This window comes from Hesperophylax consimilis, chromosome 5, assembly GCF_061612785.1.
Source record: "Hesperophylax consimilis isolate HC1 chromosome 5, BYU_Hcon_1.0, whole genome shotgun sequence".
Classification (NCBI taxonomy): domain Eukaryota; kingdom Metazoa; phylum Arthropoda; class Insecta; order Trichoptera; family Limnephilidae; genus Hesperophylax; species Hesperophylax consimilis.
The window spans coordinates 19,542,400-19,568,154 of NC_142840.1; the positions used below are offsets into that span (position 1 = coordinate 19,542,400).

A 25,755-nucleotide genomic window follows, 5' to 3' on the forward strand; every position below is an offset into this window, starting at 1 on the left:
CAAATCTCTTGGGAACCTGATAAAACAATAAAAAATAGTTGATAGGTACAACAAGCCCAACAGAATTCAGGTCCAAACTAAAAACATACCTTTATAGGCTTTTATACCCTTAAACAAAACATACGTGCCTGAGAGCAGCATTCTTTTATTGTCTACAATGTATTCTAATCATACTTTTCTTATTGGATTTACATTATTCGAAGCGACTTACCAAGGGACGAATCACATTTGGGAAGATAAATTCTAATCAAATCCTTGTATTTTTGTACCGTCCAACATAAGAGTTGCTTTTCCTCTCCTAAACACGCTCATTAAAGAACATAATTATACATTAATAAAATAAATACAAGAATTAATCATAGCATTTCCAATTACACATGTTCTAATTATGTCCTCTGCACGTGAACTGTATATAAATTTCACTATTAGACAATTAACAGTGATAATCTCAAATGACCTCCAAGGTAAGTATGGTCCAGTGTCTATATTATCTGCCTGTACAGAATGTAAATAAATTGTGACATATGTCCATTGGCAGCATCACATTGGTTGATCAAACATTGTACATATAGTTTTGTATTAGTGATCGGACACGTCATAATATATTACACAAATGCAAAATAACAATTATTAATGAACTACATATATTTGTTGATTATTTACAAAATTGGGAACTTTATTATTATAAAAGTTTAAATATATTAATTACTAATTTGAACTAATTCGGCTCTGGGCACCTTCTGTAAAATACAGGTAAACGACAGGACCTCAAGTATGCCCTAAAAGCTGCCTACCATACTTTACATACAGAATTCCATTCCTCAGGTTCTTACTTCCAAGAGAAATTCTGTACAACAATGAAAACAATAAATTCATATTATTATAAGTGAATGAATTTGGATGATATAAAGTTACTTCCAATTTGACGCCGCCTCCATGGTCGAGGGGTAAGGCTCTCGACTTAGCAATCTGAAGTTCGTTGCTTCAAATCCTGACGTGCGCAGGTAAATTCCATTTGATTAATTTGTGTTATTTCACATTTTTTTATATTTCAAATAAGATATAGTATATTTGCAGCACGTTCCGGAGTAACAGATACTCTCAGCATCACCCTATTGTAAAGACCACCATTCAGAATTGAAACGTTGCTTGAAATGACTTTAGCCGTGTTTGGTGACCAGATCTGAATAGCCAGGTACTCCCACACCTTCCTCTTCCCCATATACTTCCCCTCTCCGCTACTTTCAGCCTCACAACATACCCCGATTGGGGATGCAATAGTCTCACTGGCTCCAGGCGTTTGGGAGCAGTTGGGATTCTTGTTGGTTATTCACATAATAATATATATTTTTTTTTAAATTTAAAAAACTTCCAGCGCATTTTAATTTCTTCAGCTCAAACTGTATTCTTATTTTCTCACTTATGACATTTTTCAAATTTCTGAATATCTAATCTAAACAACCACATAACTGATAATAATGATTAGTCAATAATTGCAATTGATTATGTAAAATACATCTAAGAAACAGATTTGATGAATAATGACAATAATGAGAAAATACCTTGGTGGTTTTCCATTGTTAATAAATTGCCTAAACAATTTTTATTTGTAAATAATAACTTTAAAAAACTCATTACACAGTTTAAAAACATTAAAGTGATACCTAAAATGAGTTTATTTTAACACCTAGGAGAGTATATATTATTATTACGAAGACAATTTTTCTTTTTTTTTTGAGATATTATTATTGAACCATAGTTAATCTCCTCTACATCTCCTTCCCCTCCACCAGCTAACCAGTGACGCATGCTTTTAAGGAGTGGGGCCCGAATTCTTACGATATTTTTTTGTCTGTTCTTATTTTAAAATATGGTGGTAAAAATAATTTTTAAAACCTGCACTATGTTATTGTATTTAGGTGGGCTACAATATTCAAAATTCAAGGCAGAATACATTTAACCCTTTCAGAGCCGCACTTTTATTTCTGAGTATAGACCATATTTTAAGCTTGATAACAACTTAAACAATTATTTGCAAAATTTTCCTGTAAGTATAATTTTTTTTTCTTACCAATTTAGATTTTTTTCTAATTTGATTTTTATTATTTTTATGTCTCAAAGGATTATTTTTTATTAGTAAGGAAAAAAACCTATCACACAAACAAAAATGTTTTTTTTTTTTAAATATTAATTTACAGTTTAACGTACATAAATACAGGGTGTATCGGCACGTACCCGACAAACTTTAACCAGCTATTCCTTAGCACATTTGGAGTAAAAAATGTTATGGGGACTTTGCTGTCCGGTAACATTTTCTTTAATAAAAAAATTATCATTCATATTTTCACCACATGTCACCAATGTTTTATCATTTGTCAAAGTTTGAAAACCCATCTGGCCATATTTTATTCGAGTTTCGTTGAATAATGTACGTACGACGCTTTTTGACACACTTGCTAATAACAGCTGTTGAACACGAGAACACACATGTTGACAATGCCAATGATAGTGACGGAGTGTGGATTTTTTTTATAATTTTTTGTTTTTTATTGAAAAAAAATGTTACCGGACAGCAAAGTGCCCATAACATTTTTTACTCCAAATGTGCTAAGGAATAGCTGGTTAAAGTTTGTCGGGTACGTGCGGATACACCTTGTATAAAGATAACATAATTTTTTTTAAATAATAATGAATCCAACAGCAAAACAGCCAAAACGGATATGTCATTATATTTACACTGGTGACCGGATAAATCATCAAAATGATAATTAATCTCATCCTAAAAAAGTTATATAAAGTCATGGAAAGTGATGAAACAAAATTTTTATTAACTGGGTTAAGTAGGTTAGGTAAGGTTAGGTTTAATTTTTTTTTCATAGTTTCTAATTACTTTATATCACTTTTTAAAGGTGTGTTGAATTGTCACTGTGTTGAGTTATCATGGAACCATTTACACTATTTGTTGCTGGAATAAAGGTTGCAACGTAGCATAAAATAGACGGCACGAGGCATATCCTTCACAAGCGAACGATTATTTTCACAAAATCAATACATATTAATTTTTTTGTTTATGTTCCTCAGGAGGAACACCGGTATTGAAAGGGTTAAGACTTAAGTATAAAATTCCTGTAGAATTGTTGGTTACCTTTTTCCTGGGTCGTCCAGCAGCCACCTGTAGGTGAAGTTGAGCATGTAATAGATGCTGAGGAAACAGAGCAGGTCCAGCCATACTAGCTTGTAGATACTCGCCTTCCACCTGGAAAACAATATATTTAAAGCCAATTAATAAACATACCTCGCACAATCAATTATTTATAACTTTTTTTTACATGTACACATTAATATATAATTACAGAAACACATTCCAATAACAAATGTATACAATAGTAGTGATTACAGTGGATACTGGTTACTTAATTATTAGCATTTTTAATTTAAAAATTTTCACAAGGAAAACGTTGACAACAGGCAAGTTCATAGTTTTCCTGAGTGGCATTATCAACGGTAGATTAGTTCTGCATCTCGGAACAAGGAAAAGTCTGTCCATGCGCGCTCTTGTAAAACTGTCATGGACATAAAGGACAATTTTGTCTAAAATTTCTGGATTGCTGATGTGACCGATCAAGAGGTTTTAGGCCATTATCATCAAAGCAGCTTTCCGTCTGCTAGCAAGGTTTTCCAGATAAGAAGGCTGACGTATAACCTGGTCTCGAAAGTCCCGAAGTCTCTAAAATATGAATACCTTAAAAACTTATTTTATATTTTCTCCACCATTAAAAAGTGGATAACATTTCCTGGTCCCCCATATTGCAGGCACTCCACAAGTACCTGCGTACCAACCGGCTTAATTCTGAATTCCATGTCGAATCAAAAAATATATTAATATCTGATATTATTACATGCCTACCTAGATCACTACTTACTCAGAGCTATTATTGAGAAAAATTGAATTAAATTTCCAAAAAAAATATATATATATATATATTTGGATAAACTTTAGGAGTTGTACTCGAAGTGTATTATTTCATTATTCTAAAATCTAATGCCCCGGCAATGCGAGGGTCCTGGGTTCATGTCCTAGATGTGACCGTATATTTTTCAGTAAAGTTCGTTTAAGAATTGCAAATATTGTCTTCAATAATTAAATAAATAATGTTTTAAATAACAACCCATTTAAAAGTTGTTGGATTTCTAATGCAGGAGTTTTCTGTAGAAATGCTATTTTCGTTGAACACATTATACAGGGTGTCCGGGGGTAAAGTGCGCTAACTTCGGGAGGTGATTCTACACGATAGTGCAGGCAAAAAAGAAAAATAAAATTTGAAATTCCAACGTTTGAAGGTAATTTGTAGGCAAGAAAGTTTTTATTTACTTCTACCATCCATCATGTAGAATCACCTCCCGAAGTTAGCGCACTTTCCCCCGGACACTCACCCTATATAAAACACTTAAACAAATAGTAGAAAGCAAATCCGTTCAAGACACGACAAATTAATAACGTTTCACCTGTTGGCCACAATCTTATTAAAACCAATTACTATGATTTGACAGGATCTCATAATTCAAAAGAGATTTAAATGTTTATTCGGGCATCCGATCCGTACGTCACCCTTCCGAATATTTAAACGAATCATTCATCTTTCTGAGAGCATTGAAGTTTCGTGTTCTGACTCATGCCTAGAGATAAGGATGGCATAATAATTCTGTTCAGTTGTGTCAATATGTAAAAGTTCCGCGAAAATAGGAAAATTCGTGGGAAAATCTCGTCACTACTAACATTATGACCTAAATAAAGTTTACCAAATCACTCATCGTATTGTTACAGTGGAAAATATATGAAGTATTATTTATTACTGATTCTCTATAGTACAGTATTGGATATAACAAGTACTCACAGTAAAGTGAGTTTAATACTAGTCGTAAAAATAACATCGAATGGTTTTGTAGCTGTCAAAATAGAGGCGTGGCGAAAAATTAACGGCCTCCGTGGTCAAGGGGTAAGGCTCTCGACTAGCAAGCCGGTGGTCGCGGGTTCAAATCCCGGCGTGCGCAAGTAAATTTTACCACCATTCAGAATTGAAACATTGCTTGAAATGATTTTGGCCGTGTTTGGTGACCAGATCTGAATAGCCAGTTACTTCCCCACCTTCCTCATCCTCATCTCTTTCTATTCCCCACCGCAACTACCTTCAGCCTAACAAGATACACCAATTGGGGATGCCATAGTCTTACTGGCTCCAGACGGTTCGGACCAGTTGGGACTCTTGTGCGGTTTCACATAACAATAAACAAATAATTTTTTAAAACCCCGAGCCTCAAGAAGTCTATAAAAATAGATGTGAATAATATTATATTAATTTGTTTCACTTCGAAAATAAGGAATTCCAATCAAATTAAAAAATACATAAAACATTACCTATTACCTCCTAACTTAAATACCAATATTTATTTTGTTTTTTTAAATAATGTTGATTTCATAGGTGAAATAATTTTAATATTTTGCATTTTTCAAAGTCCGCCAAAACGATCAAAATCTGACGGGGTACGCGTGACGTCAAACGCACCTCGGTTTTATCGGTGTAAGTTCAATCCCACTCGGGTCGGGATGAAAACAAAAAAAAAACAATTTAATTTTAACATTTGGCAAGATATCCAAAAAACCTGATTTATTTTAAATAATTTGTAAACCGCAGTAGTGATCCCATGTGCGAGTATACGCAGCTAAACTGGCACAAAATTGTGCGATTCTTAATGCACGCGGCCGGTCAACCCGTGCGATAGCCGTTTAAGTGCTGTCAGAACCCGCCGACCAATCACAGGGCGTTTGAGGGTCTCACGGTTTAAATCGTTGACGATATATTCATTCTACGTGTAATTTAATAAAATAAAACTTTTATAAATTCAGAATCAGCGTTTGTTGATCTATATAACGGATTTCTACAGATTTATAACGTTATTAAAAAAAAGTTATTTTTTAAGATAATCTCTATACCTTTTCCGAGCCGATATAGGTATGAAAAAAACACAATGTTTCTTTAAATCTTACTCTAGATATTTGAGATACTTGCTACATTTATAATAGGACATACTTTATTAAATATTTTTGCTTACGCCTATTAATTACGCATATTAACGCCTAACGATCCTTTTTTTATATTAGCGGGCTACCTCTAAAATTCGTATTTACATATATCCCTTTCAAACCATCTTCTTCTTCTTTTTTAATGTTTACAACAGAGCGTTAACATTTAACATGCATTTATCTGAGCCTAAAATTAGATGAGTAAAGAAAAATGAGAATAATAGCACCTCAGGCGAAAATTGTAGGTGTATTTTGTCAAGAAAACAACAAGAAAAAATTTTCAGAGCAGGTACAAATTTTGCTTAAATTGTACTAGCACTATCGCTACGCCACTGAATAAATATATTTCTTTCTGTAATGTCGGGTAGACCTTTGATGTGGCATAAAATTATAACATACGAGAACGATTCAAAGCGCAGTTTCCGGTTGATTCAGAAGGTACTCGCAAGCACACGAACATGCATTCAATAACAATAATTTAATAATTATTATTGTTATGTTATTCTACTTATGGCCTGCTCTGTGAGTCAAAGAACAAGCATTTTCTTTAATTAGCCAATTGCAACACTAAACAGAGGCATAAACTGCTTTGCAAATTCGCCGGCCGGCAACTCAACTTGATTTGATTCACACGACAGATTCCATTTCTAATATCTTTGGATTCCATCTATTTAAATAAAAATGTTCGTTTGTTCAAAATCTTAAATCTCCGAAAGTTCTACACTGATTACTTTGAAATTGTGACACAACGTTGCATTCGAATACGCGTGTGTTTTTATATACTTGTATTATACAGGGTTTTCCAATAAGAGGTGTTATTTTGTATAGCCCGCTATTTCGGTAGATGTTACTTTTGAAGCTGTCATTTTTTGACATTTGACAAGTAGAAACTACGCCATTAATAAAAATGGAACGATACACGCTTCAACAACGCATTGAAAATATTAAAATTCACTTAAGTGAATCAAATGCAAATCATCTTGAGTGATGAGGCCCATTTCCACGTAGTCGGTGGCTTCGTAACAAGCAAAATTGTCGCATCTGGGGCTCGGAAAACCCAAGAGTTATTGTTGAAAAGCCTCTCTATCCTCAACGTGTGACTGTTTGGTGCGGTTTATGGTCCGGCGGAGTCATTGGACCTTACTTTTTCGAAAATGAGGCTGGAGCAACAGTTACGGTGAATGGATAGCGCTATTGAGAGATTATTAATGATTTTTCATGGCCGGAATTGGATGGTATTGATCTGGACAACGTTTACTTTCAACAAGACGGCGCTACGTGCCACACAAGCAACGAAACCATTGATCTTTTACGATTGAATATAAAAATAACACCTCTTATTGGAAAACCCTGTATAAGTGTCACCTGTGACAGGTAAAAACACGCTTTATTCTTAGCAGCGCCATCTGTTGGACGTAAAAACAATACGCGTTATTATTTCTCTATCTGCACTGACAGACTGAGCCACAATAACGCGTGGCGGGGTACAGCTAGAACAAAATAAGGATGGCAATAATTATTGCATTGCACTAATATAATATCGTTGTTAACAGAGTATCTACTGCCCGCCTAACATTTAGCACTTTTAGAGATAATATAACAGCTCTTAACGAGGCGTTCAAAGCTGAAAGCAAAGCAACGCGGAATGGAAAACTGCACGCTGTAAAGCATAGGTAAGGGATCGAAAGAGAAAGAATTCCATGTGCCGACTAGGAATACAAGACAAAATATAACATTCTTCTGCAATACATACACTATCAGACACACTCACTGACCAATAGGATGCATGATCTGGGCAACAAGTATAGGGGTGCTATTGATTTATTTATTGACTCCATTTATAGAATTAAGCATAATCTATACATTCTATACCAACACTTTGTCGAATCCTACAAATTAGAGTTGCGTTGGTAAATTAGTTTTAATGTTTTGTCTTATATGTAGTTTTGTTGTAATTTATTTTTTACTTTATGTTACTCTTATGTTTTACTAATATTGCTTCATATTTAGTTTTTTTTTCTTTAAATTATTTCTTAATATTTTCTCATTATACTTGTAATTACAATTTTACAATTGTGTATTTTGTATCTACTTTACAATGGATTATATCTTTTTACTGTCAGTATCTCCTGTAAAAGCCTTTTTGGGCGTATATATATAAATAAATAATTAGAAAAAGAAGCAAACAAAAGTAAGCAAAATTGAAACATAAAAACTAACCTAACCATCACACCATTTCATCACGGGGTTATGTGGAGAGGATGGATCGAACACAACTCTGTCTATACACACACACACACACACACACCCTCTCACACCATCACACACACCCTCACACCATCACACACACACACACACTCCTTGCCTCGATGCCAAACAAACATCATCTCATGTAGTAGGTAGGTACAATGCTGTGACAAGGCTAGGTTCAATTTTTTTTGTACATGAAGAAAATAATTTCCCTGAAAACTTATGTCATCTTTGGGGATGCTGTGGGGGGGGTCTTTTAAGGAAATTAAAATTGAGGTTCTGGGAAGGAAAAAGCATCAGGGGATTAATCCACCCTCCCAATGCGGTGCAAGGCGATGGGTCGAGAGAGTCCGGCTAGAGGGGTCAAATCAATAGTCTCCCTCAACCGACCTCTCCCAATCCGGCCAGTAGTTGATGGGCAGACGCAACCGCCGCCAAGACATAATCAAACCTCAGTCCCGTGAACCCGGACACCACTGCTAAGTCACTAAACGTAGCAAACCACTTGGAGTGACCTATGGCAGAGGTGTTGGTTATCCAATGAATGGTTACCATACTCACCTCCCAAAATGATACCGATGGACAATTCTTGTCAAATGCCTAAGAGGGTCCAAGAGGGTTTATAGTTTATAGTTATCTGATGCCACTTTTCCAACGAGTTTCCTCAAGGGAATACACTTGTGCTTTCACGCCGAATGAAAATAAAGTAATTTTATTTGACATAAACAGACTCATGTGTTCAGCACTTGACTTCACTTCATTCCTAGGGAACTAAAATATTTGCATAATCTGACTTTGCTCATTATTATTCACAGGCGGCACATCCGGATTGCGAATAACGAATGATTACCCGCGAAATGGTTGCGGGCGATATTCGTCAAATTAAATAAGTGTTGTATATAAATTTTTTTATCAAAATAATATTATGTATAGGGCGAAAAGTGGCGAGAAGGGAGACTAACGGACGTTGTTTCCAACATTTCGAACGATCAATCTCGGAGTCCGAACAGCCAAGTGAATTGTTCAATATCGTTCGATTCGCCTGTTTCCAAACATCTTTACTGTTGATTATCTTAAGTGGCCCCGCCCATTTTCATAGACAATAAAATGACATGAAAGTAAAATCTTTCAATGCTAAATTAATATTAACGAATTTATTATTGTATTTATTATTAATGCATATATTTTTTAACATTTTTCAACAAATACTGTAAAACGTAAACCGATATTTTATATATTTTTAAGCAAGCATATGAAATATGTTAAAAATAAAGTGTTGGCTTGATTTTAATATCACTGTGCCTTGGCGTTGTGAATATTTTTCACTTTTTATAACTAGTGATTTACTGCGGCAAGCTTAATCCAGTAATTTGGCTTCCTTAAATTCGTTGATCCCTCAATTGTCACCTTTCCACTGGAAAGAGCATAGTTGTGCGTTTGAGCAGTGTTGAGCCAAAACTTCGGGTCAGCAGTTGCTCAGTAGGATTGGGAACAACGGCCGTAGGAGAATCTAGGGAATAACTGGCTTGTATAATACTGGCAACACTGTTCCCCAGGCCCTTTCAGGAAAAACTAGGCAATGAAATTGAACCAATGGTCATTTTGCCATTTCCATTTCTAGGGCTTAAATATACGTAGGCAACTACTTGTACGTTATCACTGAAATACTATTATGTTCACCGGAAAAGACCATTAATTTACGTGTACAATAAAATTTCAAATGCATATCGGAATTTACGTAAGTAGGTACCTACTAACGAGAAAATTTAATGTAAGTAAATGGATCGGAAAATTGTAAAATGCAACATCATGGAATCGGATTACTTTGCAGTAATTTCAGGTAATGTGCTGTAAAAATGGTTTCATGATAACTCAACACAGTGACAATTCAACACACTTTTAAAAAATGATAGAAAGTCATTAGAAACGATGAAATTATTTTTATTTTAACTTAACCTAACCTAACCTACATAACCCAGTAAATAAAGTTTTTGTTTCATCACTTTCTATGACTTTATATAACTTTTTAAAGATGTGATGAATTATCATTGTGATGATTTATCCGGTTACCGTAAAAATGTATACAAATATTAAATATACGAAATGCTGGTGTCAGTAGTTTTTTTTAACTCAGTTGTGCATTACGACATAATGTGACAACTGTTTTGGAAATAGCAAAACTAAAAACTCAAACAAAATATTATGTTACTCAGGAACAACTTTTATTTTTAACTTATTTTGAAGGTTATATATACCCAACAATTTATTACATCATTGAAGAAGAATATAATACTAATAAATCAAAACGAAACACGAAAAAATATAACGGTCACAATTAGGAATTGAACCCAGCATCTCTTGGTTTAATACACCTGTCCCGGTAAGATAAGAGATCCTAACTTCAATTCCTAGATGTCATCGTTATCTTTTTATTTTTGTGTGTCTTGTTCTGTTTCACGTTTCGTATAGATTTATTAGTATTATCTTCTTTTATTCAATGACATATAATGTTATTGTAAATAATCCTAAGTACGAGAGCGTCTGACGTGTAACATTTGGAATCGAGCTGCTAACAATAACACTCCTTATGTAGATGGCAATAAGGTTTAAATTCCCGCTTAAGAGGAAGCTACAAGCCAAAAATGTGTATATTCTTAGTATACCTTATATTGTAGGTAATAGGCATTACAATCGCTTGACAAACGGAGTCTAGAAACGTTCGATTTCAACCACAAAACTGGTTTTTATTTACTTTGTAAATAATTTTATAAGAAAGCAAAATAGTTAATCAAGTGAAACTGTTACAGATAATTTTAGCTATAATACAGTATTTTTTTAAGTTGTTTCCTTTATGCGTTCATACATTTCTGTTGAAAAATATATTTTTTAGTAGTTTACATTTATATTTTTTATTGAGTAATTTATATTTTTATTTGTATTCTACTCAAGCGAAACGATTGGAAAACCTTAAATTTATCTAAAGCATATATTTTTTGGTATTCATAATGTACACCAATTCGTTATAAAGATTAATCAAAATAGTGATTTGGCACTAAGCTTCGCCTTAACAACAGCCGCCAAAGTGTTTTATTTTATTTTAATTTATTTTAGCACAATAATATAAAGGTTTCGCAATCAATTTCTAAATAGAACTAAATTTTCCACATTATACAAGAAAACCATAACCGAAAGATCGTTCGTAAGTAGGAGATTACGAAATTAAAGCAGTTTTTTTATAGGAATGATACTTTATTTTTTCTGGGATTGTAAAAAGACTTAAGACTATTATAATCTATTAAAGTTACTTTTGAAAAAAATTCTCGATTATTCCAAAGGTCAAGTTGCGTATTCTACTAGCCGTTTTTTATTAGTATCTAAAATATTTCTACGAGATCAAATTTTCAAACCAAAAACACTTGATTTTTAATTACTTCGCAGTGCTGAGCGTTAATTGGATTTTTTAAAGAATGAAAGAAACATTTTAGCGAACAATAGTGTACCATTTAATAATATTTATTTTACGAAATAAATGTGCCTCTATTCGTTCGTTAAAGTCGCGTTTTTTACAGGAATACGAAAAATTTGTCAACATTTAAAAAAAAATTGCAATATTTTTTTTCAATAAGTTTCCGCAGTGTAACTATATCTACTAAAGGATAATAAAAATAAGGCCATGTTTGCAGCTTTTAATACAATTAGTGAAACTGACAATTCGTGATGGAATTTCATCATAATACATATTGAAACAATTTAATAATCGAAATATCATCGGTATCTGAAACGTTTGATAAATTGGATTCCGTTACATTTTAATTATTGAAATTGATATACACATATATATGTATCCGATAATTTTTAAAATTGTTTTCTACAACAATTTAATAATCTAAATATCAGTTTAATTTAAAAATAATTGCAATATCGGGGTACAAAACAGTAGGTTACGGACAATTTTTACACATATATGGGTACCGCCGCCCCGGAAATCATTAATTGGATAACCAACACCCCTGCCATAGATCACCCCAAGTAGTTTGCTACGTTTGGTGACTTAGCAGGTGCCTGGGTTCAAGGGGCCAGGTTTGTCTGGATCTGGGCGGCGGATGCGTTTGCCCACCTACACGTAGCGGGCCGGATCGAGAGAGACTGGTTGAGGGAGACCTTTTGACCTTTCCAGCCAGACTCTTTCGACCCATCGCCTTACACCGCAGTGGGAGCGCACCTACCCACCTCTCAAACATTTTTCTTTCCCAGAGCTTCCTGTTCTTCCTTTCCAAAAAAGACCACCAAAGATAATATATTCCTTGAGGGATTTTTTTGCCTCTTGTATGGGCTAATGTAAAAAAAGAGGTCAAATGAGAGAAAATGAAGAGCCCTGTTGATATTTGCAGTAAAAAAGCTTTTGAGGCATTTTTCTAAGAGTTGAAATCATTCGCAAAGAAAACGCTAGTTTGGAAAAATCGCAAGTAAAATTAATAACCATGTATTTCCGTAACTTAATGAACGTTTGATTATTTGAGTAGAGTCATCAAACTCATTATAATAAATTAATATTCGACCTCTGTGGAGAAACGCGGACAGATGAGTAATGAGTATTAGTAGAAATAAGAAAAAGAAGAATTAAAAAAAGCATTTGGAATAAGTTCAAGAATAGGTACAACAGATGCCACCATGTCTGCCAAAATATAAAAGGAGTGACTGTTGGAAGCACGGGGTTTAATTGCTCGATTCCATTTAACTGAAATGTCATTGGATCAGGCCGATGACGACATTAGAACCGGAATAGAACAAAGAGATTTAACCAACTATCTAAGAATAGGGGCAGAGCCAAGTTCAAAAGGGTTCAAATGAAATCATAATTATTCACTCAAGAGTTTTGCGAGTCTTTTTATTAAGGGGAAGCTTAATGCTAAATCACTATTTTGATTAATCTTTATAACGAATTGGTGTTCATTATGAATACCAAAAAATATGCTTTAGATAATTTGAAGGTTTTTCTATCGTTTCGCTTGAGTAGAATACACATTACGCAATAAAAAATACAAATTTAAACTACTAAAAACAATATTTTAATAAATTATATTCTAAGAAAAATATGTATGAACGCGTAAAGGAAACAACTTTAAAAAAATTACATTATTATAGCTAAGATTATCTGCGACAGTTTTTGCTTTTTTGCTTTCTTATATTATTTAAAAAATAAATAAAAACCCGTTTTGTGCTTGAAATCGAACGTTTCTAGACTACGTTTATCAAGCGATTTTAATGCCAATTACCTACAATATAAGGTATACCAAGAATATACACATTTTTGGCTTATAGCTTCCTCTTAAACCGCTATCAGACAGCAGCAGAGTAAACACGGTGACTTTTTCTATCTGCTGCCGAAAGACTCCGGGCAGCTTTTTTGTAACAAATTTAGGAAAATCACTATAAAATTTTATATCAACTCCGCACTGGTGACACTGACGGAAATTTGGGATGCTGTGAGGAGGGTTTTGTTGAGGAAAGGAAGGAGTGAACCTTGGTCTTGAAGACAACAATTTTGGAGGGAGAAAACACAGAGGGCGGCAAATCATTCGTAGCTGAGCTGTTGAACACCTGAATGAGCCAAGTAAAATTAACACGTGGTTTTGTTTGAATTAATTCCCTATGAGTAGAAATCCATATTCTTTGAAACAGATCATAATCCTGTCATGCATTAATTAAATACTATGCATATTACTATTTAATTTTTTGATATGCATGTAATGTTATAATATACATATAATTTTTTATTTGTTGGAAATCCGTGACAGAAAAAAATAAGAATGTTCCTCACGTAACAAAATCTGAAAAAAAAACAAATGAAATTCCTAAATTTTTCCGATATTTACTTTTTTTAAATATTCTCATAAACTAGAATTCCCATTAAAACTTGGGCGAGTAATTCACACAGTCAACCGCAAAACGCAATTTATTTAACCAGGTTTGTTTGGTTCCCATCGATTCAATAATATTTGCAACGACGTGGAATATTTTTTTATCAGATCCAAAGTTACAATGTATATTATTTGATGTCGGGCGATCATTTTATTCTAAATTTAAAATGCACATGCAATATTGTGGTTGGCGTACTTTCGCAGGTAATAATTAAAAGTGGGACTAACTTTGTAATATTTAAAGGTCCAAACAAAGGAAATTATAATATACTAACGTAGACTCGTAAAAAATAACGGGACATTATAATCGTAAGATTCGTAAGTATTAATAAAAAAATATTTCTCGGGATCTTAAAAGTAGAAATTTACCTATCGAATGTTAGTAAACTTAATACTTAATGTTAGTAAACTAAACCCAATGACATTATAAAAATACAAGACACGTTATTTACATACTAATCGAACAAAAAATGTAGTAGCGTTTATGAAAAGGATAGCCATTCAAATTATATGTACGCTTATGAAGGGGACGCTAAAGTATGTCCACTGGACCTACCACGCGCGTTGTCTCAGTAACGTATCTTCACTATATTAAATCATCTAAACTTCTGTCAAACATCTAAACAAAATAAAACATATTTCTAAAAAATAAGGAATAATGAATAAAATAATACATTGTGGCACCTACTTTACCGCTTGTCTGATATGTTGAGAAGTTCCAATTTTGAATCAAAAGTTCATTGAACTTTAAATACATGTACTAGTAACAATTGAACTCGACTTGAACCATATCGAGGCTTTTCTACAGGTGGGTAAAAAGTGTGCTCACTCATGGGGTCAAGTTGAATTTATGATGCGTTCAAGGTCAAACGGGATTAATTTAGATACTCTCAAAAAGAAATACCTGGCGAAAGACCAACATTCAGAATCAAAACGTTGCTTAAAATGATTTTAACCTTATTTAGTGACCAGCTCTGAAGAGCCAGGTATATCCCTTCCTCTTCCTCTTTCCCATCTTCTTCTCTTCTCCGCTTCCTTCAACCTCGCAACATACCTACCATAGAAAATATTCCTAATTTATTAATTTAAAATTTCTTAAAATTATTCGTAATCCGATTAAAAACGGGACTGCGGGCCCTTAACGAATTAATTTACTAAGAGTAATAATAATACGTGTTCATAAAAATCATTATATTTTCGCATTTCGTCATTATATAAAATCAGGGTGCATGAACATGTGCAATCCCGGTTTTAACCGGATTTTAATAAATCAGCAATACTCATTTTTCCCTGTGCACTGGCTTCGGAAAACTCTTGGAAATATGAAGGAGTGGGGCGGCCAGGGCTCCCCAAGAGTTGTGACGCCGTGCCGGAAACTTGTAATAAATGAAAGCGGGAAACTGGAGAATCTACATCACACAAAGAACCAAAAAACAAAAAATCGATGGGAGCATTTCTATTTTTTTAACCGTTTTTTTCGCCACCTAAATGGTTAAAAAAAACTTTTGGGCCGGGTTTACACTTCGTCGCAACTTAAAATACATAAAACAGCAGATATTAACCCGCTACAGACCGATCCTTTTCAAATTTGACCAAAAAAACCCAACTTCGGACTCGATTTACTCGAAAACGAACGCTCAAATAAAAAAAGTTTTAAGTATTTTCCCTATCGTAAAGCGAGTTTCGGGACACCGTATACAAAATTCTTAAAAATAATAAATTCCCAGAAACTCTTACCAAATTACGAAAAATTTGATAATGAGCTCACATTGTTTTTAGGTACCTACGTGGTTGGTAGTTAATTGAGAAAAAAATACCTTTGCTGTTTTTAACTGGAATTCTAACAATCATTACTCATAAAAGCATAATCACATTACTAGATGGTACACATGAACCCATGTATATATGTATATATGTATACACGTATATGTATATGTGTATTATGTAATGCGAACATTATCTCCTTTTTGTGATGTATGGGTTTAGGACACGCTACGTTGCAAAAAGTTCTATAAAAGAAACTGACGCATATTTTTTTGGCAAACGTAATTCCGTGAAATACATCATTAAAAATTACAATGTTAATGTCAAGGAGAATTATTCTTTGCTAGCTTAGGTGTACCCGGCGTTGCTAGGGCTGTGATTTGGAGTAAACTTTTGAGGTTGTAAATTCCAGGATAAACGTCGTCTTTAAAATGTATCTATTTTCTATAAATATAATATGCATGTATTATGTATATATATAACCTTCCGGTAGAAATTCACCAAATGAGAGTGAAAACCATATAAAAATCCGTTGCTTAGTTTAGTAGAACTAAGCGCACAAACAGACGCGGAGAGCGACTTTATTTTATGCTATAGGGTTTTCCAATAAGAGGTGTTATTTTGATATTCAAAGAAAAATGCCATTTTTTAATAGAAATAATAGAAAGTTTATTTCATTATAAAGATGAAGGTATGTCGTTAATAGTGAAAAATAACATCAGTCAAATGACTATCACGACCACGCCTACAGGACCATATCCTTTTCATGAAATTTTCCATAACCAAATCGCAAAGTGGCTGCCTTATGTCCTCGATAGCCTCACGAATTCCATCTTTGAGGTCTTGAATCGACGCTGGGCTGTTGGCGTAGACCTTCTCTTTCACGTGGCCTCAAAGGAAGAAGTAGCAAGGTGTTAAATCACAAGATCTCGATGGCCAATTGTGATCACCACTTCGAGAGATAACACGGTCCGGAAACTTTTCCCGTAAAAGATCAATGGTTTCGTTGCTTGTGTGGCACGTAGCGCCGTCTTGTTGAAAGTAAACGTTGTCCAGATCAATACCATCCAATTCCGGCCATAAAAAATCATTTTATGGCCGGAATTAAATACACATAACACCTCTTATTCGAAAACCCTATATTTAGAGATAAATACACTGGCTTTACTACCCAGCTACGCACGAGATTTTAAATTATAACACCCTTGTATAGAAATTTATTTTTATTGAAAAAACATTGAACACGTAATTAATATAACGATCATCTTAAAATATTTATTGCTTACCGGCTTAGCATTACCATGGCAATATATTTTCCACGGCTAATGCCTTTTGTAGGCATAATATTATAAATTAGTTATCAATTTTGACAAAGATACTTTGCAACAAAGCTAGGTATACGATGTACTTCAACTGGCTATTAGACAGAGCACAAATTATTTGAAATACAAATCCAGTAAATTAGGTTCCTTAAGATAGTTGATCGCTCAGTGGTCACTTTTGCGTTGGAAAGACTTAGTTGTGCATTTGAGCCAAAATTTCGGCTCATTAGTTGATAAGTAGGATTGGGAACAACGGCCGTAAGTCTTTGATCGCCAGCTAAGACAAATCAAACATCAACGACTTTATTAAAAGTATTCAATAAGTATGCGTTTCTATGAAAAGATGCTGCTCGCCTTTTATTTAAAATGTAATATAGTTGTTATTTTTATTTTTGTTGTAAACTGCTTGTTGTAAACTGCGCCTGCTCTCAACACAGGAGATACTAGTGAGACGCACAGCACATCTTTAAATGTAATTAATAAAAATGAACATAAAAAAAACATTTAAAAAAAGATATATCACATCAGTATGTATGTATTCTTCTTCAATGGCGCTACAGCCCATTTCGAGCCTTGGCCTCCTTTAACATGAACCTCCACCGCCCTCTGTCCTCGGCCGTCGTCTTCCAATCTACAACATGGAGTAGTCCTCTGGCATCTTTCCTGGGTCCATAAATCACACATAACAGGAGCCCCATCACAAGCAAAATAATAACATAATTACACCTATATTTATGTATATAAGCTGTGTCCATCGAGAAGAAATCATAAATAAATAAATAAATAAAATAAAATAAATTGCTTTCACGGAATGTACGGTATGTACATATTATCTGTCCATATTTTCAATTAAAACAATTCTATTCGTCATTATCTACTGTTCTATTAATAATAATTACTGTATTTCATTCTGGAGGAATTGAACGATTGCGAAAATGAACAGTGGACGATACGATGAATTCTAGTATTATATTTATTATTATAGTACTTAAGTCCTCGCATATCGAATTTCTACTGATTTTTAACAAGTTTTTCGTTAAATCTTTAAATTTTTAAATTCCAAAAAAAAAAAATATTTTTGAAGATAATATCTACAAATTTGTTATGCTGAAATGTTAATTATATGAAATTTCTTCGACAGAAAAAAATCGCAAAGTAAGGTCCAAAAATTATTAAAAACATGTTTTGTTCTGTTATGTTATGTTATATAATATAAAGACATGAAAAAACTCACAGTATCTTTAAATGCAACTAAATCATTTGTCGAGAGATTTTTGCTCTACTTCAAACGAGTCGTGTTTCATTAAATATTTTCACAATGTTTGTTCAATTATTATCGTTCTTTTCCCGTAATTCGTGACTTGGCTCGCGGAAATTTTATCCTGTTTATACGAACCCTTTTGTATTACAAAACTTTAAATTTATTTGTCTTATTGAAGTCCTTTCGCAGTGACAATAAAAGGTGAATTTGTCGGAAATAACTCCAAGGTCTTTGATGAATGGTACTAATACAATTCTTGAGTTGATACGCAATTTCATTGACCTATCAAAGGCCTAGGAGTCGAAAGGTCATATGCGATTGGCGAAATCAGTTTTCTTTCAAAATCGGTATGGATCACACTTCTAGGGATTATAATGATCAGTGAACAAAGTGGTTTTATAGTGTCCTAATTGTCCCGAGGCTAGTATTATTTGGTTGGATAGTGTTTCAGCTTCTAGGAAATTGGTCTCGCTTCCTAATGTAGATATTTGATTTGTCACTGAGCTAAGTCACTCTCAAACCGGTGTGGTGACGTCAGGCTTAATGGGCTCTTTCCTTCAACAATATAATCACTGAAATGAATTCTTTGTTCCATTCTTGAACGGTGCACCCAAACGCAAATTTCGAAATTTATTTATCAAGTTCTAAAACAATGGTGCAGAAAATCTGTACGGAGTAATGAATACGTATTTGCATTTATCAATAAAGAACTCAGGATTGGTGACCTCTAGCGCTATGAAAATTGCATAACCCTTTCTAGCACTCAGCTGTTTTTATCACTCTATGTCATTTCCTTGAGCTATGGACATTTTAAATATCAATACAAATGTTAAAAAAATTCCATAGTCTATAGATGTTCACTTTTTATATGATATTTTAAACGAAGGTACAATAGACGGAGTCCCCCTTCCCTCCCTCCCCTAATGGACCTGTGGAGACGAGAGGCGGTCAAATATCCTCCATAAACGCCCCATTCATAATTTTTTTTTTCTATTTAATAGACAGGACCAGTCGCTAAAGAATCTTTGCCTTTGCCAATGTCTTTTAAATGTCTCCTGATTCCTGATCTTATCAAATATTTCTTCAAACTGTTATGGCTAGTGGGTTATGAGGATTGAAAGCAAGAATGTATTTTATGTATTGAAGGTTAATGCGATTTTTCAAATTTTTCATCTGATGTCAGATGCTGCAATCTTTGAGATTTCATCGTCAAGGTGAGGAAGCCTTGAAGGGGATTATATTTTTAATTGGTTAAATGTCATCGCTTTTATCTCGATTTGTTTTGATTAGGTTAGTACTTATGAATACACAATAATATTATATAAATACTTATTTTTGTAGGACGTTTTATTTGTTATTAATAAGAAATACTTATTAAACTAGAAAAGTGACTGTAGCGTGGTGATAACTAGGTGAGGGGTTGGACCTATGAATATTTAAAAGGATATAGGAATATTGGGGATGACGCTCTAATCACCAGAGATGACCCCACGGGGTGGAACATTATTAGGGATTATCTGGAAAAGCTGTGGGACTGGAAGCTTAGACAATAGTATGATTAATTGAGATAATTTCTTAACCCTTCCTAGCCGGTGCTATAAACTGATTAGAGATGTCAACAATTATTTTAATATCTCTGCAAGTATTTATACTAAACACAGGGTTCATATATTAGTCTAATAATATACCAGTCGGTGGCCGAGTTGACATCGCGTTTAGGTCCCACCCAGGCGTAGTGTGTTCAATTCCTCGGCTGGCTAAGTCCTCCATCACAACACAAGCAACATTTTCAGCTTACTGTGGTGGTAGTAGGAGATTTTCAAATATTGTCAGGTTATTCGTAACCCGGGAATGTTTGTCTTTCTTTTTAATAAAAAAAAAATATATAAAATAAAATTAGGTGTTACTCAGCAACAAAGTTTTGGATAAAATAATTAAAATATGTAAGTATTTATCGAACGCAACATAAAAAAGGTTTTATCGAAAAACCGGGGAAACAACGTATACGTGAGCGAGATTGTTACAGCGATAAGCTCATCATGGCAAGATGCGCAGTTGTCATGGACGTATCATCCGTTTTATGATTGCATACTGATGGTTTTTTCTCACTTTCAGCACAAAAACATAATATTTTACTTTTACCACGTGTCCATATAATAATAATAATAATAATAATAATTGGATTTTTTTTTTTTGATATCTGGTGATTTGACGTGTTGTTGTTCTTGTATTGTTTTGTATTTATTTTACTTATATAATGCACTTACATAGTGTTGATTGACTAGCTGATCATTTGTGGAAAAGTGAGTGGAAGGGTTAAGTTTTTCCTTTGGGGAAGACTTAACCCGGACAACTAAATCGGAAGTTTGGAAAAAATTTGTAGAGCGCCGTTTTTGTGAAAAATCACCTCAAGGGCGCTGTTAATAAAATGATTTACGCAATAAAACATAAAAATGACGAAATTCTAAGTGTACTGAATACATAGGCACCAGAACTGGAATGATTTTCTAGCACCGAAAAAGAAGGGTTATCGAAAGTACGCTTTTTTATAAAATAAATATTTCTTCAAATAGGACCATTTTTTTCTTTGAAAAATTTCAAGCAGAATATGAGCAGTGTTATGAATGGATTTGGAATGGATTTCTTGCAAAAGTTAATTGCTTTAAAAACATAACGTAAGTGTTATCTGTTTGGTCGCCATGGTGTCGCAGAACGTAAACCTCACCTTTACGATCACTCTCAATGTAAAATGTTTCAACTACGTCCACACTTCAAATTTTAAAATTTATTAGTTTAAAAAAAAATAATTATAATTTAAGCAATATGTCAACCAAAACCGTACACTGTCACTGTGGCGCAGCATGAAAAGTACCAATAAAACTGGTAAAGAATTGAGTGCGTATTTAGCGAGCACTCCGATACAAACTCCATTAAGAGAGTAATTGAGTGTCAGGGGTTCTGAAGTCTGATTGACGTGGAAAGCTTTTCCAATGACCGTTAATCGCCAATACCGTCTACAGTCTACAGCTATTATTGTAGCAAACTCGAGTAAGGATGACAACCAGTAGAATGGAATAAACAAGTTTGGTATTATGAATACCAAAAAACAATATGGGGTATTATTCGGAAAGCATTGATTTGTTAGTGTTTTTTTCTAGCCTTGTTTAGTTCCACTAAATCCTAATTGATAAATTCATTTTAAAAACATTAAAAAATTGTTAATTTGAATGCGTTTTTGAAATACATTTGGTGATAAAAATTCTTACATTTACGCCGCACTTTAATTTGGCTGCTTCTGATAGGCTTTCATTCCATCTGACAAGTTTTCCTGTTGGTTGTACCATGTTCTCAGTATATTAACAATTTGTGGTGGAACTTGTCGTTTGGTCAGTTTTTTCCACAACGCATTATGACAAACCCTGTCAAAGGCTTTGCTTAAGTCTAGGAAGCATGCGTACACCGTTGTTTTTCTGGCTTTATAGTATTCTATTGTTTGTTTCATGCTATATATGGCCGTATCAGTAGAGCATCCAGCTTTGAAGCCCATTTGATATTGAGCTTATCTTCCTTTAAATTTAAGATGACCTTTTCGAAGATTCTTGCAATTAGCATCATCATTGATGCTAAAAATGTCGATGTCCGAATTGATTCTGTTCAACAGCAAGATTGCTCTCCCCGCAGGCATGACCATTGGCAAGTTAGTCCTGCAGGCTGGAAGATAGAATAGTCTATGTTGTCGGTGACGGAGATAACCATCGGGAACATGAAATGAATGCTTTCCATGATGACCGAGTTTTCAAACCATCCACGAATCAGTCTGAAGAGATGTGTAGCAATGCGAACATCCCTCCTGACTCGTAGATAGTTCATTCCGAGCACACCCAAAAGAAAGTCTGTAGGACAGAGTCACGGGTAGTAGCCACACTCCCTCACGTGGACAAATCTCAAGAATTTAAAATGCACGAATAGATATTATATCAATGTGTAATGTATTATTGACATAAATTTTAGAATACCAAAGTATCATACAAGGTAAAGAGAATTTTATTAATGTGGTTCTAAAAATACCTAACATATTTATGAACTGTCATGCTGTAAGAATATCGATGCGTAGACCTGTATTGATTGCAGTACTTATAAATAGTTAGAAACAATCACTATTATGAATAGAATGTGATCAAACATAGGTTGTTTAAGCCACAGGCAGTCTGCAGAGCTATTATATAAGAGTAATTTTTGGATAAAGTAACAGGGGGATGAGTTATTAATTAATGTAATAATTAATTTCTGTAATGGTTTGAAACAAAGTCAATGTCCAGCAGTACCTACCCAATCATAAAATTAAGCAATACAACGCATTACCTATTAATCTAAAACTTCCGGCAACGAACAAAAAACATTGGCAAAAGCTCTTAAAAGCTTTTTCCTCAGCAGTTTTATTAATGACGAACACCATCTTTCTTTGGAACTCCATAATAACATCTGCGTTTATTTATTTTAATGTATTTGTGTTATCTTGTCAATCGTAATTGTAATTGAAATTGTAATCTAATGTTGTCTTTCCCGAAACGAGTTTTGTAAACTCACTGTATAACACATTATAACTTTGTTATAATTTTGTAATGTATTATCTTGTAATAAATAAAATGTCTTTCGCAGTTTTATACCCCGATAAGTTCCGTGATTCCATAACAATGGTGGCGACGTTTGTAGGTATTACAATGTAATATTTCGCCAGGGGTCGTTAGGGGGTAGGAAGGGTCGATAAGCGCGTAAAGTCGTATCAACATGGAAAGATGTCTGACTTTTATTTATTTGTCTAAGATTTCGGGAAAAAAATATTTTTACTACAATAGTAGGAACAAAATCCAAACGATATTGTTTTGATATCATTTAGAAGACAAGAGATCATTTAATTTGCTATCTAAGCTTACATTCCAAATGTTGATTGATATTACATGATTTCCATAAAAATAAATCCCAGTCAAATGACTAATAGCTTTTGCTAGATTCGTGATTATCTGCTAATGGAACTGTTAATTGTTCATAGTTTGAAAGAACTAAAAAACAACAGAAAAAATAATTCTTGTTAGAAGTCGATCTCCATGAAAATTGAGGTAAAATGTAGTTACCTTAAATTAATAGATAAAATCACCCCCTTAATTAGCGTATTTAGACGGTTATCATATCTGTTACCAAATAAAATTAAAAAAGGTATATAGTATAGCCTAGTACATTCACATTTGAACTACAGGTTTTTTCAATAAGAGGTGTTATTTTGATATTCAATCGTAAAAGATCAATAGTTTCGTTGCTTGTGTGGCACGTAGCGCCGTCTTGTTGAAAGTAAACGTTGTCCAGATCAATACCATCCAATTCCGGCCATAAAAAATCATTAATCATCTCTCGATAGCGCAATCCATTCACCGTAACTGTTGCTCCTGCCTCATTTTCGAAAAAGTAAGGTCCAATGACTCCGCCGGACCATAAATCGCACCAAACAGTCACACGTTGAGGATAGAGAGGCTTTTCAACAATAACTCTTGGGTTTTCCGAAGCCCAGATGCGACAATTTTGCTTGTTGACGAAGCCACCGAGGTGGAAATGGGCCTCATCACTCAAGATGATTTGCATTTGATTCACTCAAGTGAATTTTTAATAATTTCAATGCTTTGTTGAAGCGTGTATCGTTCCATTTTTATTAATGGCGTAGTTTCTCTTGTCAAATGTCAAAAAATGATAGCTTCAAAAGTAACATCTACCGAAATAGCGGGCTATTCAAAATAACACCTCTTATTGGAAAACCCTGTAGTTGATTGAAATCTGGCATATGAAACGGTGAAAGTTATATAAAGTCACGGAAAGTGATGAAACAAAAACTTTTTTAACTGGGTTAAGTAGGTTAGGTTAGGTTTAAATTATTATTTTTTCATCGTTTCTAATGGCTTTATATCACTTCAAAGGTGTGTTGAATTGTCGATGTATTGATTTATCATGGAACCATATGAAACATATATAAAAGAACTAAAGGTAACACAAAACAAAGTAATCAAAAAGCTATTTCACTTCAAACCTAGAACATCCACAAAAAAATATACATGGAAACAAAACTATTAACATTAAAAAAAATTATATGAATATAATACATGTCTCCTAATATACAAAATAAATAATAAACTCGTACATACAAATACAAAACTCATTTAAACGTCCCAAGTACACACACACACACTTTACACTGCAACACGATAACATACATTTAAACACCATACATACTCACTATGGCAAGTAATCGATTAATTACGAGGAAAGCAACATATATAATTGCCTCCCAGACAATTATTTGAATTAAAAATGAAAAAAGTGTAGGTACATTTAAAAAAAATTGTTCACTTTTATGCTCAATCAACAAAACTATGAAAGTGAATTATCTCATTAAGTACATTTAAAAAAAATGTTATCTTTTATGCTCAATCAACAAAACAATGAAAGTGAATATTATCATTAGGTACATTTAAAAAAAAATTGGTCACTTTTATGCTCAATCAAGAAAACAATGAAAGTGAATATTATCAATAGGAACATTTAACAAAAAAAGTTCACTTTTATGCTCAATCAACAAAACAATGAAAGTGAATATTATCAATAGGAACATTTTTAAAAAAAGTTCACTTTTATGCTCAATCGACAAAACTATGAAAGTGAATATTATCGTTATGTAACGTATTAGTTATTTCTAGTTAAATAAGTAAAAATATAATTTTCTTTTATCCAGAAAAAAGGAACAGAAAATTTTCTAATTTTTAATTAGGGGGGGGGGGGTTTAATAGATAGGGATAACAATAATAATCAAACATTACTAATATCGGTTGTCAGTGCTGTGCGTTAGTCCTACGTGAAATCTGGTCCAATGAGGTTTGAATTTAAGTGTTATAACCAAAATTGGAAGAATCCAGACAAACTAAAAAGAGGGTAGGTACCTATAACAGAATATTTTTTAATAAAAAAATTTCAAAATAGGAAATTGCGTAAAGAGTTTTTTTAAACAAACGATGAATAATGTACCTATATATAATATAATATTTTAAATATATTTAATATAACACATTTTCAAAATTGGAACTGATTTGAAGATATTTGATTCAAGATTGGTCT

At 33.5% G+C, this 25,755-nt stretch overlaps 1 protein-coding gene across 5 annotated transcripts in view; it reads right to left on the reverse strand.

Moving 5' to 3' along the window:
• Nucleotides 1-25,755, reverse strand: part of LOC149423618 (bestrophin-4-like) — a 117,028-nt gene that overhangs the window by 32,203 nt on the left and 59,070 nt on the right. For all 5 annotated transcript variants that reach the window (XM_089631676.1, XM_089631675.1, XM_089631677.1 and 2 more), the window contains one exon: nucleotides 3,146-3,256. In XM_089631676.1, coding sequence (XP_089487802.1) covers nucleotides 3,146-3,256 — 111 coding nt within the window. The remainder of the gene's footprint in view (nucleotides 1-3,145; nucleotides 3,257-25,755) is intronic.